This window comes from Eubalaena glacialis, chromosome 10, assembly GCF_028564815.1.
Source record: "Eubalaena glacialis isolate mEubGla1 chromosome 10, mEubGla1.1.hap2.+ XY, whole genome shotgun sequence".
In the NCBI taxonomy this organism is placed as follows: Eukaryota; Metazoa; Chordata; class Mammalia; order Artiodactyla; family Balaenidae; genus Eubalaena; species Eubalaena glacialis.
In genome coordinates, this window is record NC_083725.1 from 50,091,855 (window position 1) to 50,105,270 (window position 13,416).

The 13,416-nt window shown below is 50.0% G+C and overlaps 1 protein-coding gene across 2 annotated transcripts; it reads left to right on the forward strand.

The window, feature by feature from the left end:
• The first annotated feature begins 165 nt into the window (after positions 1-165).
• GPR83 (G protein-coupled receptor 83) lies at positions 166-12,527 on the forward strand. 2 transcript variants are annotated; one of them, XM_061202696.1, is made up of 4 exons: positions 166-531; positions 5,195-5,320; positions 8,503-8,636; positions 11,903-12,527. In XM_061202696.1, the coding sequence occupies exons 1-4, from the start codon at positions 166-168 to the stop codon at positions 12,525-12,527; spliced, it is 1,251 nt and encodes a 416-aa protein (XP_061058679.1). The 2 variants fall into 2 exon arrangements, with proteins under 2 accessions (XP_061058679.1, XP_061058680.1); XM_061202697.1 differs by lacking the exon at positions 5,195-5,320.
• Positions 12,528-13,416: the final 889 nt, after the last annotated feature.

A 13,416-nucleotide genomic window follows, 5' to 3' on the forward strand; every position in this document is an offset into this window, starting at 1 on the left:
GCGGGAGGCCGGAGGGGAGTGGGCGCCGGCCGGGCGCTGCGAGGCCGGGAGTCCCTGCGCACACAGCCCCGCGCGCTCCTCTCCGCGCGCCCGAGCGCACGTGCGCGGCCTGGCGGGACGTCCCGCCCGCCCCGTCCCGTCCCGGGCGCCGAGGCTCCTGCAGAGATGATCCCTCGGTGCGTGCTGCTCTGCCTCCTCGCAGTGGCGCGAGCCGCGGACGAGCAGAGCCCGGAGGCGGCCCTGGTGGGGCCCAACGCCTCGCACTTCTTCTCCTGGAACAACTATACCTTCTCCGACTGGCAGAACTTCGTGGGCCGGAGGCGCTACGGGGCCGAGTCCCAGAACCCCACGGTGAAAGCCCTGCTCATCATGGCTTACTCCTTCATCATCATCTTCTCGCTCTTTGGCAACGTCCTGGTCTGTCATGTCATCTTCAAGAACCAGCGGATGCACTCGGCCACCAGCCTCTTCATCGTCAACCTGGCCGTCGCCGACATAATGATCACTCTCCTCAACACCCCCTTCACTTTGGTGAGACCGCGAGGGCTGGGCTGGCGCTCCGCTCTCTCCTCTCTCTGTCCTCCTCTCTCTTGCTGTCTCGATGTCTCTTTTATTTCCGTTTCTGTCTCTCTCTGCGTCCCTCTCCCTCTCTCCACCCGATTTCTCTCCTCATTTCCCTGCCGGTCCCCCTCTTCTGCCTGTCTTCCTGTCTTCATCTTTCTTAGTCTTCTCTCTCTTGCCCTCTCATCTCTCATTTCTCATCTCTTACTCTCCTCTGTTGGTCTGTCTCTTAGTGTGTCTGTCTCTGTCATTCTTTGTCTTTCTGCCTGTCTGTCTCTCGGGGGGTCTGTCTCTCTTCTCTATCTCTCGGTGTCTTCATCTTTTTTTCCACTCTGCGACTCTGGCTTTCTCTGTCTCTGTCTCTCTCTCATCATCTTCTAAGCCAGCGCTTCTGCAGCTCATGGCATTGGGGTCAATGATTCGAGTGTCTGCAGCCAGCTGTGAACAAATGACCATTTCCTGTTTAATGTCACTGAGCATGAACCTGCTTGATGATGGTGCAGTAAATCAAAGCCCCTTGAAATTCCAGCATAGATCATTAGGTCAACTCCCCCGCCTCCCAACCGGAGTACAGCCCATTAAATGCCCCAGCATGGGTGCTGCTTTGCACCAAGCTGAAATATCAAACAGTTGCTAGTTGTTAATGGAACCATGAGTGAATTTTCCTAAACCACTTATTTAACTTGCATTTGCCTTCTGTGGTTTGACAGCGAAGTCTGTATGTGAAGACTGTGTTGTGGAAGAGATGAGGGTGAGGTGGGCTTGGGCCCCAGAGCTGGGGCAGCCTGGGGGCATTGGCACAAGGGTGGTAGGTGAGCCCCCTTCTCGCTCCCACAACCTCCACCGAGCCCTGACTGCTGGGCCTTAGTGGCGTCACTTCTCTCCCTCCATGACTTGCGACTGTGGTGCTCATGGATGATTGAGACTGGGAGGGCTATGACCAAGTAATCATCATGACAGTTACACCTGGTATTTCTGCAGCATGAGTTACATTTTTCCAATTTCTGGAATAATCTTGTTGATACTTGAGTTATTACCAAACCATATCTGTTCATATCTCTTTCTCTCTATCTCTTTCTCTTTCTTACACACACACACACACAACACTTGACCAGACATAACAGACAAGCAAAAAGAAGAGGGTGAACTCCCACAAGCCTATCCACCTGTGTGAACGTCCTTCCAACCCTTATGTTTAAAAACTACATTTTCTCTTGTCCTCACTTATGAGAACTTCACTCACATTTTGCAGATAAGGAAACTTAGGCACAGAGAGGTTCAATGCCTTGTCCAAGGTCACTTGGCTAGTAATTGGCAGAGCCAGGATGAGAATTACTTCCCCTGACTCAAGTGCAGCCAGAGGTCTGTCCACTAAGCCACTCAACTGGGACCTAGCGGGCAGGGCACCCTTGGACCACTAATCCAAACCATGGACTTCTCCTGCTCTCCTTCCTGCCTACATTTAACAGATTCCTGGTCACTCAGGATGTTCTGGGGACTAGCCAAGGACAAAGGGACTTCCAGATACCCCCCCGCCCCCTCCCACACACACATACACACACACTCCCCCCGCCCTGCTGCCTTAAAGCACAGGACAATGCATCTCTGGCTCCTCCTGGATCCCCCTTGGCTTCTGACTTGACAATCTGCAGTGCTGGGGTTGGACCGGGCCACCCAGGATGGGAACTGGGAGGCCCCAGGGCATGGCCCTATGCTGTTGCCCAGAGCAGGATGCATGGCTGGATCTGCGGCAGACACAGGGCAGGTGGGGAGGGAGGCCAGGCTGCAGCTGAGAGCTGACAGCCCCTACCTGGAGGATCTCCTGCAAGAGAGGGGATGTCAGGGTCCTGAGAACCCAGCCCCCGCTCCTGGTTGATCCAAAGCAGCTTGGCCTTTAACCTGACCCATGCACCACCCCAATCCAAATTCCTGTCAGAGCCTCCAAGGCTCTTGCAACCAGGGGCGGGTCTTCTAAGCCCTCAGCCAGGCTCCTTGAAGGGGTAAGATGTCCTGCCCTTGGGCTGGTTGGTGACAATATCCTTCCTCCCAGGTCTCCCTTTCTGTCCACTTTATACTCTACATCGGCATGAAGTCCAGCTCTGGTCATTGAGAGAAAAGCAAACAGTTATTCACAACTCCCATGGCAGAGCCGTACACAGAATGTGGTGGAGCCTGGAGAAGGCGATCGTTTACTTTGACCTGCCAGAGTCCCACGAGAGGGTCAAAGGAGACTTTTCAGGGCACGTGGCATTTCGAAGGGGCCAGGATAAGTAGGCATTTCCCAGGCCTAGATGAACGTTCATTGCAGAAAGAGGGACCTGGGAGAACAAAGGCAAGGGTGTCCAAGTTCACGGTGTGTTGAGGGAACGCTGAGTGGTTCACTGTAGCTGGAGCAGCGGAGGCAAGAAGGCCAGCGGAGGAGCCAGCAGGGCAGGGGGAAGCAGAGGTGACCAGAAGGGAAGGCTGGGGCAGGGCTGCGAGCGGGCCTGGGTGCTCGTCAGGCATCTGGCTGTCTCTTGAAAGGCATGATGATTCTAAGCAGGCATCTGATTTCTGATTAAGAAAATGCTGTCAGCAGCGTGAAGGCTGAATTACAGGGGGACAGACTAGAGGACAAGGAAAGCTGTCTGGAGGCTATCATGGTCCAGGTGAGAGATGATGGGGGATTCCACTCGGGCCACGGCCTTGCGACTGAAGAAGAGGGGATGGGTTTGAAAACCCTTCGGGGTAGCACTGGTTGGCTTTGGTGATTCATTGATTGTGGAAGGTGAGAAGTAGGAGTAGCTAAGGATTTCCTGCTCTGTAATGTTACTGGGCTGCTCCTCCCTGCCTATTCCAAAGAGAGTAGTGTCCATGGTCTGCTGCCCCAGGTTCATGATCAGACCAGACTTGTCCCTCGTGACTCTCATCCACACACTCCAGCCAAACAGTTCCAACCCTTGTTCCCCAAACAGGTCCTGGGATTTCTGACCTAGTGCCAAGCCCTTTGTCCTTATCTCCCCATGGGCAAATCCTACCTATTCTTTAACGTTCATCTCAAATGTCTAGTATGTTATAATAATGGCAGGTAATAGTGTTAAGTACTTGCTATGTACTAGGCACTGTCGTACCTGCTTTATCTGTGTTATCTGCTTTACATGTGTCTGAGTTTCATAACAATCATGTGAACAAGGGTTAGCCCCATTTTACAGATGAGGAAAGTGAGGCTCATTGGGCCTAAGTGCCTTGCCCAAGGTGGCAGCTATCACTGGCAAATACTCTGCTATAAATCACTATGCAATATTCTTCCTCTCGAGCTGACCTGCTCTATTTCTTTCGGTGTCTTCTCTCGTTCTCTCTGCCTCAGCGCACTCCCACCCCACCTGGTGGCCCTCTGTCTGGGCCTTCTGTAGGGCACTGACTACTTTCTGTCTTGCATATGAGATACCTGAGTCCTCCTCTGCCCAGATTGGAAGCTCCTTGATCAGAATCAAGGCCTGATCTCTCTCGGGCGTGGGGCATTACTCACAGGAGCTCAGGAGCTGAGTGAGTGATCAAATAGCCATGGAGGATGTGGGGTGAGGCCTAGGCCTGCTCCCTGGACCCCACATGCCCTGGGAGCTTGTCTTCTCTCCCTGCCCAGACCCTGGTCCCTGCTCCCACCTCTGCATGCCCCTGGGACTCCTTCCCAGATGACGTGTCGCAGGCCTGCTTAGCTAGGGTTCCAGAGCACAGCCCACATGCTGTGTTGTGACTCTTTAGATGTGTCTCCTCCATGAGTCTGAACTCATATGAGCCAAAAATGAATTTTACTATTACCATAAAAATGGCTACTATTTATTTCTAATCATATCTTTCTAGCAATCTGCCAGACGTGTTCCACACTTTGTACCCTTTTTAAAATTATTTTATTTTTAAATTTTTTATATGCTTACTTATTTTTTATTAAGTAGTTTTTCTTTTTTTTTTGGCTGCGTTGGGTCTTCGTTGCTGCGCGCGGGCTTTCTCTAGTTGCGGCAAGCGGGGGCTACTCTTTGTTGCTGTGCGCAGGCTTCTCACTGTGGTGGCTTCTCTTTGTTGCACAGCACAGGCTCTAGAGTGCAGGCTCAGTAGTTGTGGTGCACAGGCTTAGTTGCTCCGCGGCATGTGGGATATTCCCGGACCAGGGCTCGAACCCGTGTCCCCTGCATTGGCAGGCGGATTCTTAACCACTGCGCCACCAGGGAAGTCCCTGTAGCCATTTTTTTTTTTTTAAAGTTGATCCCTACAATAAGATACAAGGTAGAGATTTTTAAGCCTTTTTTTTTTTTTGTAAATGTGTAAACTGAGGTTCAGAGAGGTTACCTACCTTGCCCAAGGTCACACAGCTAGAAAAGATTAGAGGTGGGAAATCTAACTCCAGAGCCCATGTCCTTCCCACGCTGTCCTGACACTGAACAGGGCCCAGCCATAACAGCAGGGTCAGGGTTTGTTGAACTGAATGATAGAGAATGAGTCATGCTGGAGAAAAGCATGTGTGACCCACAGTCCAGCAGTGCAGAGGAAGAAGGAGGAGGGGGAGAAGGCTCCTGTGGGATGCTCCTCAGAGACCACAGGGAGCGGGTGTCAGTGTCAAGGCCTGTCTGTCTCCTGATGTTTGTGGGCTCGTCTCCAGGTCCGCTTTGTGAACAGCACGTGGGTGTTCGGGAAAGGCATGTGCCACGTCAGCCGCTTCGCCCAGTACTGTTCCCTGCACGTCTCAGCCCTGACGCTGACAGCCATCGCCGTGGACCGTCACCAGGTGAGGGCACCCACGCCGCGATGCCCTGTCCTTCCCTCCCCGGCTTTGCTTTCCAGGGGGCTGAAGGCAGTGTTTTAGCCCATTTTTCAATGAGCATATTTGTCTTCTTATTGACCACTATGAGTATTAAATTAGGCATATAACCCCTAAAATAGGGGCTAAAATAGGCATATAGCCCCCTTTGTGCTAGGGGCTGCAAAACATTATTCCACGTGTGTTGCTCCAGTGAAGACTCACTGCTGGCATTTTGTGTGTCAGAGCTGAATGAGTTTGTTTTGGGGGGTTGAAAAGCAGATCTGGAAAATCACAGATGAAAAGAGAGTGGCAAATGCAGGTCCGAGGCAAGGCTCCTGGCTGGGAGATGAGATGGATATTTCTGGACCCAGGTTGTTGAAGAGGTAAACAAGCTGGAGGGGGGCGGGCAAGTGGCAGGCGCAGGTGTCGGCTGGGGTAGGGAGGCCCAGCTTCCTGTCCTGCTCCGTCAGATTCACATGGGTCGATATGGTGAAGGGAGCTGGAAAGGACCTGAGGGTGCCCATCCTGGAGGAGGGCGGCTCCACACAGGCGCCTCGCTCATGCTGACTCAATGAACCATTGTTGTACACTGGGTCTCTGCTGAGTCAAGGTGTGCAGGCTCAGGAAGGGGCATGCATAGCTTGCCCAAGATCACATGCCTGGTGATTGATGAAGGTAGGAATAGGGTTGAGGTCTGTCTGGCCCCAGGCTCATGCTCGGATCTCTAGAAGATCACTAGTCTGCTCTGAGAAGACGCAAGGGCACCTACAAGGCTGGTATCGTAAGGGCCACCAGGACAAAGAGAGAATTTATTCTAAGTAGCTCCAAGAGGTACAAAACGACCAAGGGATAGGAAGCTTCTAAGATACAGACTCAAAGATGCAGCTCAGTATGAGGAAGAGTTTTCTCATAGAAGTGTCTGAAGGTGGACAAAGCTACCTGGGGAGGTGAGTTTCATGTCACCAGCCATATTTAAGCAAGGCTTGGATGAACACTTGATAGGGAGGTTTTAGAGGACATTCATGCCTCTAATGGGGAATTGGACTTGGCAAACTTTGAGGTCTCTTTAACCCTGAAATGCCGTCATTTTGGCATTTATGTTACAGATGTTTTGGTGCAAAGTGTGAAAAGGTTGCATACAAATATTTCCTGCCTTTTCTTAACCTTCTCCCCTAATTCAACAAGAGGGACTCTGGATCACCTTTACTTGGACTATACCCACCGCATTTAACACAGCTAACTGAGGGCTGACCCTTGGGCCAAAGGCAGGTCTGAGGACCAGGGGAGCGAGTCTTGCCCACATTGGCCACATTGCTGTGACATATACCCACACATGGGATCCCGTCCCAGAGTCTACAGGTTCTTCAAGTGTCCAGGGCCTCTGACTGAGGCTTCCACTCCCTTTATCAACCTGAACCATGATGGCGTGTGAGGGGCAAGGATGGCAAAGTCCAGAATGGAGATGTGCTGGGCAGCGTCTAAAGCCTAGCCCATTCCTCCCGTAAAACCTTAAAAAATTGGGAGAAGACTTGGGAGGACACAGCAGAATGTCCAGTGTGTCCTGGGATGGCATCCTGAGACAATGGCAGCTCTTTATGACCTCTCTTTCTGACCCGACTCACCTATCCCCAAATGGCTTTTTCAAGAAATAATGATTCTAATCTTGCAACCTAAGTGTTCGTCAACAGATGAATAGATAAAGAAGATGTGGTATCTATGTATAATGGAATACTACTCAGCCATAAAAAAGAATGAAATTTTGCCATGGATGGATTTGGAAGGCATTATACTAAGTGAAATAAATCAGCCAGAGAAAGACAAATACTGTGTGCTACCACTTATATGTGGAATCTAAAAAAATACAACAAACTAGTGAATATAACAAAAAAGAAGGAGACCCACAGATATGGAGAACAAACTAGTGGTTACCAGTGGGGAGGGAATGGGGGAGGGGCCATATAGGGGTAGGAGATTAAGAGGTACAAACTATAGGTATAAAATAAGCTACAAGGATATGTTGTCCAACATGGGGAATATAGCCAATATTTTATAATAACTATAAATGGAGTATAACCTTTAAAAATTGTGAATCACTATATTGTACACCTGCAATTTATACATTATACATCAACTATACTTCAATTAAAAAAAAAAGGAATAATGATTCTAATCTTAAAATGAGGATGCTGTTAAATTCCCAAGTCTTTATTTAAACCTTTTAGGAGAATTGATTGGCATACAGTAGCAATCAATTCCAAGATGCTTTTCAGCACAAAGCCTCTAACAATGGTTTAATTTGGGGCTTGGGAAAGCTGGGCCGCTCTGCAATTTTAGAAATGGTTTTCAGAGACAATGTGGTGAACCCCCAAATAAAGAGCAATGCAGCTTCCCATGATAAATGGTGAAAGTCTCCTCCCGATGTGTGTCGCCCTTAGACCCCTCGGAGCCCTTTGTAACTTAAAGGATCTGGAATCATGGGCAGACGAGATGAGATCCCGAGGTGCCACGGCTGCTCCTGTGCCAGCCTCGCTGTGGGTGTCGTGGGAACAGACCTCCCCCTTCACTGCTCCCCCAGCCTCTCACTGCACCCGGCTTCTGCCACACATGACCTGCAAGAGGCATTTTTTTTAAATTAATTAATTAATTTATTTTTGGCTGCATTGGGTCTTTGTTGCTGCGTGCGGGCTCTCTAGTTGTGGTGAGTGGGGGCTTCTCTTCGTTGCGGTGCACGGGCTCTAGGTGTGCAGGCCTCATTAGTTGTGGCTCTCGGGCTTAGTAGTTGTGGCTTGTGGGCTCTAGAGCACAGACTCAGTAGTTGTGGCGCACGGGTTTAGTTGTTCCGCGGCATGTGGGATCTTCCCAGACCAGGGCTCGAACTCGTGTCCCCTGCATTGGCAGGCGGATTCTTAACCACTGCGCCACCAGGGAAGTCCTGCAAGGGGCATTTGAACTGCCTGGAGTCTCTGAGTCCAGATGACACCCTCTCTGTACCCCCATGGGCTGGATGGTGGGGTGATGCAGCTCAGGGGCTCAATAATGAGTTAAGGGGTGCTTGACTCTATGTAGGACCTACCTGCCTCATTGTGACAAGTGAGCTGCATCGTCTGGATTTCTTATTTGCTTCAAACTGTCTTCAGCCAGTGATGCCCAGTTTGCTTGTCTTCCAGGTCATCATGCATCCATTAAAACCCCGGATCTCAATCACAAAAGGTGTCATCTACATCGCAGCTATCTGGACCATGGCGACGTTCTTTTCACTTCCACACGCTATCTGCCAGAAATTATTTACCTTCAAGTACAGGTGAGATGAACTAGTGGGGAGCAGCCTGGGGATCCGGAGAACCTTGACAGAGGGAAATCTGAGCCCCCTCTGAATCTCAGAGTTACCAGTACCTGCTGCACTGAGCTGTTCTCTCTGTCTCCTTCCCATCCTGTTGCTTCCAGGCCCGTGCGTATCCTCTGCACTTTTTCTGCTTTTTCTCATCTTTTCTTCGCAACACTTTTAGCTTCCTCTTTAGTCTCTGTCCCTTTGTCTGTAAGGTCAAGGCAATAACAATCGGCTTCTGCCACTGGGGACAGGTACTAACCCAGACTGAGATTCAGAATCACCCAGGCCCTGTTTAAAACGGTGATGTTTAAATTCCCTCGCACAACCTACAAACAAACATGTATATCTCTAAGTGTCTCATGCAGGATGCTCTACCCCCCTCCCCACCACCTCCCATTTATCATATGCTTTGTCCTGTGCTCTCACAGAATGGAAAGCACTCAGTGTCTTGAAATTTAAACACTCGTGTGTGCTGCTAGTTAGTTAAAGGTGATCTCCCCTGTTAGACTGTGAGGTTGGGGGGAGCTGGCCCCATTTCTGATTTTGCCATCTTGGTGTCCCTAGCATCTATATTACTGTCTTCACATCACGAGCTCTCTGTACATAGTTACTGAATGAATGAATGAGCTTAGCGTGATCTTCATCAGGTCATTGTTGTTTCAGCTGAAGTTGCATAGAAACAGATCCTGAGATAGAGGAAGGTACATGTGTCTGTGATTTTTAAGAATGTGCTCCCGGGGTAATGGGTAAGGCAGTGGAGAAGCTGGACAGCAAATGGGGAGAGACCAAGGGAGGCTGTGGTTTGCAGGGGGAGCTCTGGAGCAGACTGGTAACAGAGTTTGCCCGCTTTGAGCCAAAGGAGCTGGGCTTTCATATTCCAGGCCTTTCTGGGGGAAATGGAGATACCTGGCCACTTCTGGCTCGTAATGGATCTGTGGAAAGTATCTTCAGTGGCCTTAGGGTAGTTCTAGGCCCCTAGAAGATCACGGCTGACAGCTGTGTCTTGTCAGGTGGGCCGGAGCTGGGGTCCTGGTGCTCCAGACCAGTAAAGGGGATCTAGTGGGTGCACTGCTGGCAGGTCTTACCATGTGCTGCCTCACCTGAGACATACATTTACATACACTCCTGTGACATAAGCGGGGTCCAGAGAACAAGCTCTGAAGGCCAATTTCAACTAATTTATAAAGTCTCTGTCCCCAAATTCTAGACTATTGAATGAATCACATACTCACCCCTTCCCAGCATTCAGACTCCCCAACTGCCTTCACATATGGAAGGTTATTTCTTTTTTCTGCTAACAAAAGCGAAGAGAGTTTTCTTTCTTTCACTAGTGATGGCCACCTGCACGTATAACAAGATCAACAAGCTACATGGTATGATGGAAAAAAAAAGTAGCAATTTTGAGTTGCTGCTCAGAGATTTTACAGTACGAAAACCCTGCTCGCACCCAGAGTCTGGACATTTAGATAAAGACCCGAGCTTAGGATTCCTGCCACAAGTTCCCGCCTTGCTTTTCCTGGGGCATCTTTTAAAATGACCACTTGTGAAAAATTAGTGACCTCTGCCCCAACCACCTTGTAAGTAACAGGTGCTTGCTACCCTGCTCTCTCTCTCTCCTGCTCACCTGTGACCTGGGAGGGAGGACTGCCCTTCTCCTGGCTCATAGTGCCCCCATTCTGGGATGTAAGTAATAGTCTTGTGACTTCCTTTGTGTGAGTGTATTGAAAACTGCGCCTTCAGTCAAAACGGCCCCTGGGTTTTCGCTTCCCCAAAGTGGAAGGAAGCTCCTGAGGGAGCTCCCTGCCACCTCATTCAGCAGATCATAATCTGCATATTCTTAACCCACCAGCTCTGGGTTTTCCAGCATACACAGATGTCCCTAAAAAATTTCAAGAGGTACATTCCATAGAAAATAAGTACTTTTTGTCTGAGTGGCTGAAGGTGTATGAGTTCAGGCATTGCCACTCACATTCTCAAGACCCATTTCTTTGCCCCATTCCTTGGATCCCCTCTGGAATGGGAGTAGGTAGTACAATGGGAAATTCCAAGATTTCCTGAATCCATCATGCTCCCAGGATGAGTTAATTCTAAGACTAGGAACACCAGTGTTGCATTCGTTCATTGAACAAATATTTATTGGGTGTCTATTCTGGGCTAGGAATAATACAAAGTAAAGAGGACACAGAGTGATCTAGGTGTATTTCTCTTTTTTAAAAATTGAAGTACAGTTGATTTACAATGTTGTGTTAGTCTCAGGTGTACAGCGAAGTGATTCAGTTATATATATATATGAGTGTGTGTGTGTGTGTGTGTATATATATATAAATTCTTTTTCAGATTCCTGTTGGTTATCTATTTTATATATTGTAGTGTGTATATGTTATCCCAAACTCCCAGTTTATCCCTCCCCCTGACCTTTCCCCTTTGGTAACCATAAGTTCATTTTCTATGTCTGCGGGTCTATTTCTATTTTGTATATAAGTTCGTTTGTATCATTTTTTTTTAGATTCTGTGTGTAAGCAATATCATATGATATTTGTCTTTCTCTGGCTGGCTTTCTTCACTTAGTATGATAATCTCTAGGTCCATCTGTGCTGCAAATGGCATTATTTCATTTTTTTATGGCTAAGTAATATTCCATTGTATATATGTACCACATCTTCTTTATCCATTCATTTGTCGATGGACATTTAGGTGTATTTCTTTTTTTTTTTTTAATTAATTAATTAATTAATTAATTAATTAATTTTTGGCTGTGTTGGGTCTTCGTTTCTGTGCGAGGGCTTTCTCCAGTTGCGGCAAGCGGGGGCCACTCTTCATCGCAGTGCGCGGGCCTCTCACTGTCGCGGCCTCTCCCGTGGCGGAGCACAGGCTCCAGACGCGCAGGCTCAGTAGTTGTGGCTCACGGGCTTAGTTGCTCCGCGGCATGTGGGATCTTCCCAGACCAGGGCTCGAACCCGTGTCCCCTGCATTGGCAGGCAGATTCTTAACCACTGAGCCACCAGGGAAGCCCTAGGTGTATTTCTTACCTATATCGAACGCCCAGCCTAGTGGGAGAGCTGAAAATGTAATCAGATAATCAGGCTGCTCATCACATGTGCTGTAACAGACGGATGTACCAGGAGCCCAGTGGAGGGAGAGGCCAGTGGTTCCTGGGATGGGGCTTTTCCATGCTAATTTCACACCCTCCTTCTCTATCTATCCCTCTCCCTCTCTGTCTCTCTCTCCCCTGCCCGCAGTGAGGACACTGCCCGCTCCCTGTGCTTGCCAGACTTCCCTGAGCCAGCCGACCTCTTCTGGAAGTACCTGGACTTGGCCACGTTCATCCTGCTTTACATTCTCCCCCTCCTCATCATCTCCGTGGCCTACGCCCGCGTGGCCAAGAAGCTGTGGCTGTGCAACACCATCGGGGATGTGACCACGGAGCAATACCTGGCCCTGCGGCGCAAGAAGAAGAAAACCATCAAGATGCTGATGCTGGTGGTGGTCCTCTTCGCCCTCTGCTGGTTCCCCCTCAACTGCTACGTCCTCCTCCTGTCCAGCAAGGTCATCCACACCAGTAATGCCCTCTACTTTGCCTTCCACTGGATCGCCATGAGCAGCACCTGTTACAACCCCTTCATCTACTGCTGGCTCAACGAGAACTTCAGGGTCGAGCTGAAGGCATTACTACGCATGTGCCAAAGGTCGCCCAAGCCTCAGGAGGAGCGGCCGCCCTCCCCGGTCCCCTCCTTCAGAGTGGCTTGGACGGAGAAAAGCAGCGGCCGCACGGCTCCACTAGCCAACAGCCTCCTGCCCTCCTCTCAGCTCCAGTCTGGGAAGACAGACCTGTCGTCCGTGGAGCCTGTCGTGGCAGTGACCTAGAGGAGGAGGGCAGGAAGGGGCGGGGGGCGGGGCTCTGTCTCCAGATGAGGCTGGGAAAGGGCCTGAGGACAAAGCCTGGGAAACAGCGTGTCCTCACACCCCTTCACATGCTGGAAGCACTTCCGGAAGAAGCCCAAGGACGTTTGAGTGCCTAGGCTCCTCGACCCGTCAGATGGGAAAAGGAAAAGACAACTCCCAGCTCGACACGTGTTTGTGAATTCCTGTCTGAGACATGCTGGTTCCCTGAGCAGCCAGGGGACCCAGGACAGCTTCGGCCCCCGTGGGGGCTGAATCAGTCAACTGCCTACACCTGTCAGGCAGCTGCCTTACAGCCCTGCCACCACTGAGCCCCCGTGAAGGACCCTTGAGTCAGACGTGCGGAGTGGCTGACGCAGATGCCCAGCTCTGCTTGAGAAAGGTCCATCGGCCGGTGAAAGGTCAGCGAGCCAGAGCCGGCGTGGAGGTGTGTATGCCTCGCTTTCTGAAGTCGCTGGAGCAGGCTGAGTCCCAGTTCTGTGGCGGCCCACCACGTGACAAGAAAAGACCGACTGGATTCCTTGAAAGGAAGAGGAATTACTGAGTTTCCTTAAAACAAAGAAAAACTATTATTGAAACTTTGGAACATTCAGAAAAGCACAAAGAAGAAAATAAAAATCACCCCCTTCTCCCACCAACTTCTGATAAGTTCTGTCAAAATACTGTGGCTTTCTTTGCAACTTCTTTCCGTGTGTGTGTGTGTGTGTGTGTGTGTGTATGATTTTCATTTCATGCTGAATTACACTTTTCCATTTAGAAGTAAGCAAGAAACTGGGCATAGCTGAGAACTCCTGAACCCCTCTCCCAGGAATAGTGTCCACCAGAAGAGTTCGAAGATGAGGTGGGAGAGGAG

Bases quoted from the DNA above. Each gene is read 5' to 3' on its own strand.
- GPR83 (XM_061202696.1), top strand. From the start codon at position 166: ATGATCCCTCGGTGCGTGCTGCTCTGCCTCCTCGCAGTGGCGCGAGCC. The intron at 532-5,194 runs GTGAGACCGCGA...GCTCGTCTCCAG, and splicing joins TCAACACCCCCTTCACTTTG to GTCCGCTTTGTGAACAGCAC. The intron at 5,321-8,502 runs GTGAGGGCACCC...CTTGTCTTCCAG, and splicing joins TCGCCGTGGACCGTCACCAG to GTCATCATGCATCCATTAAA.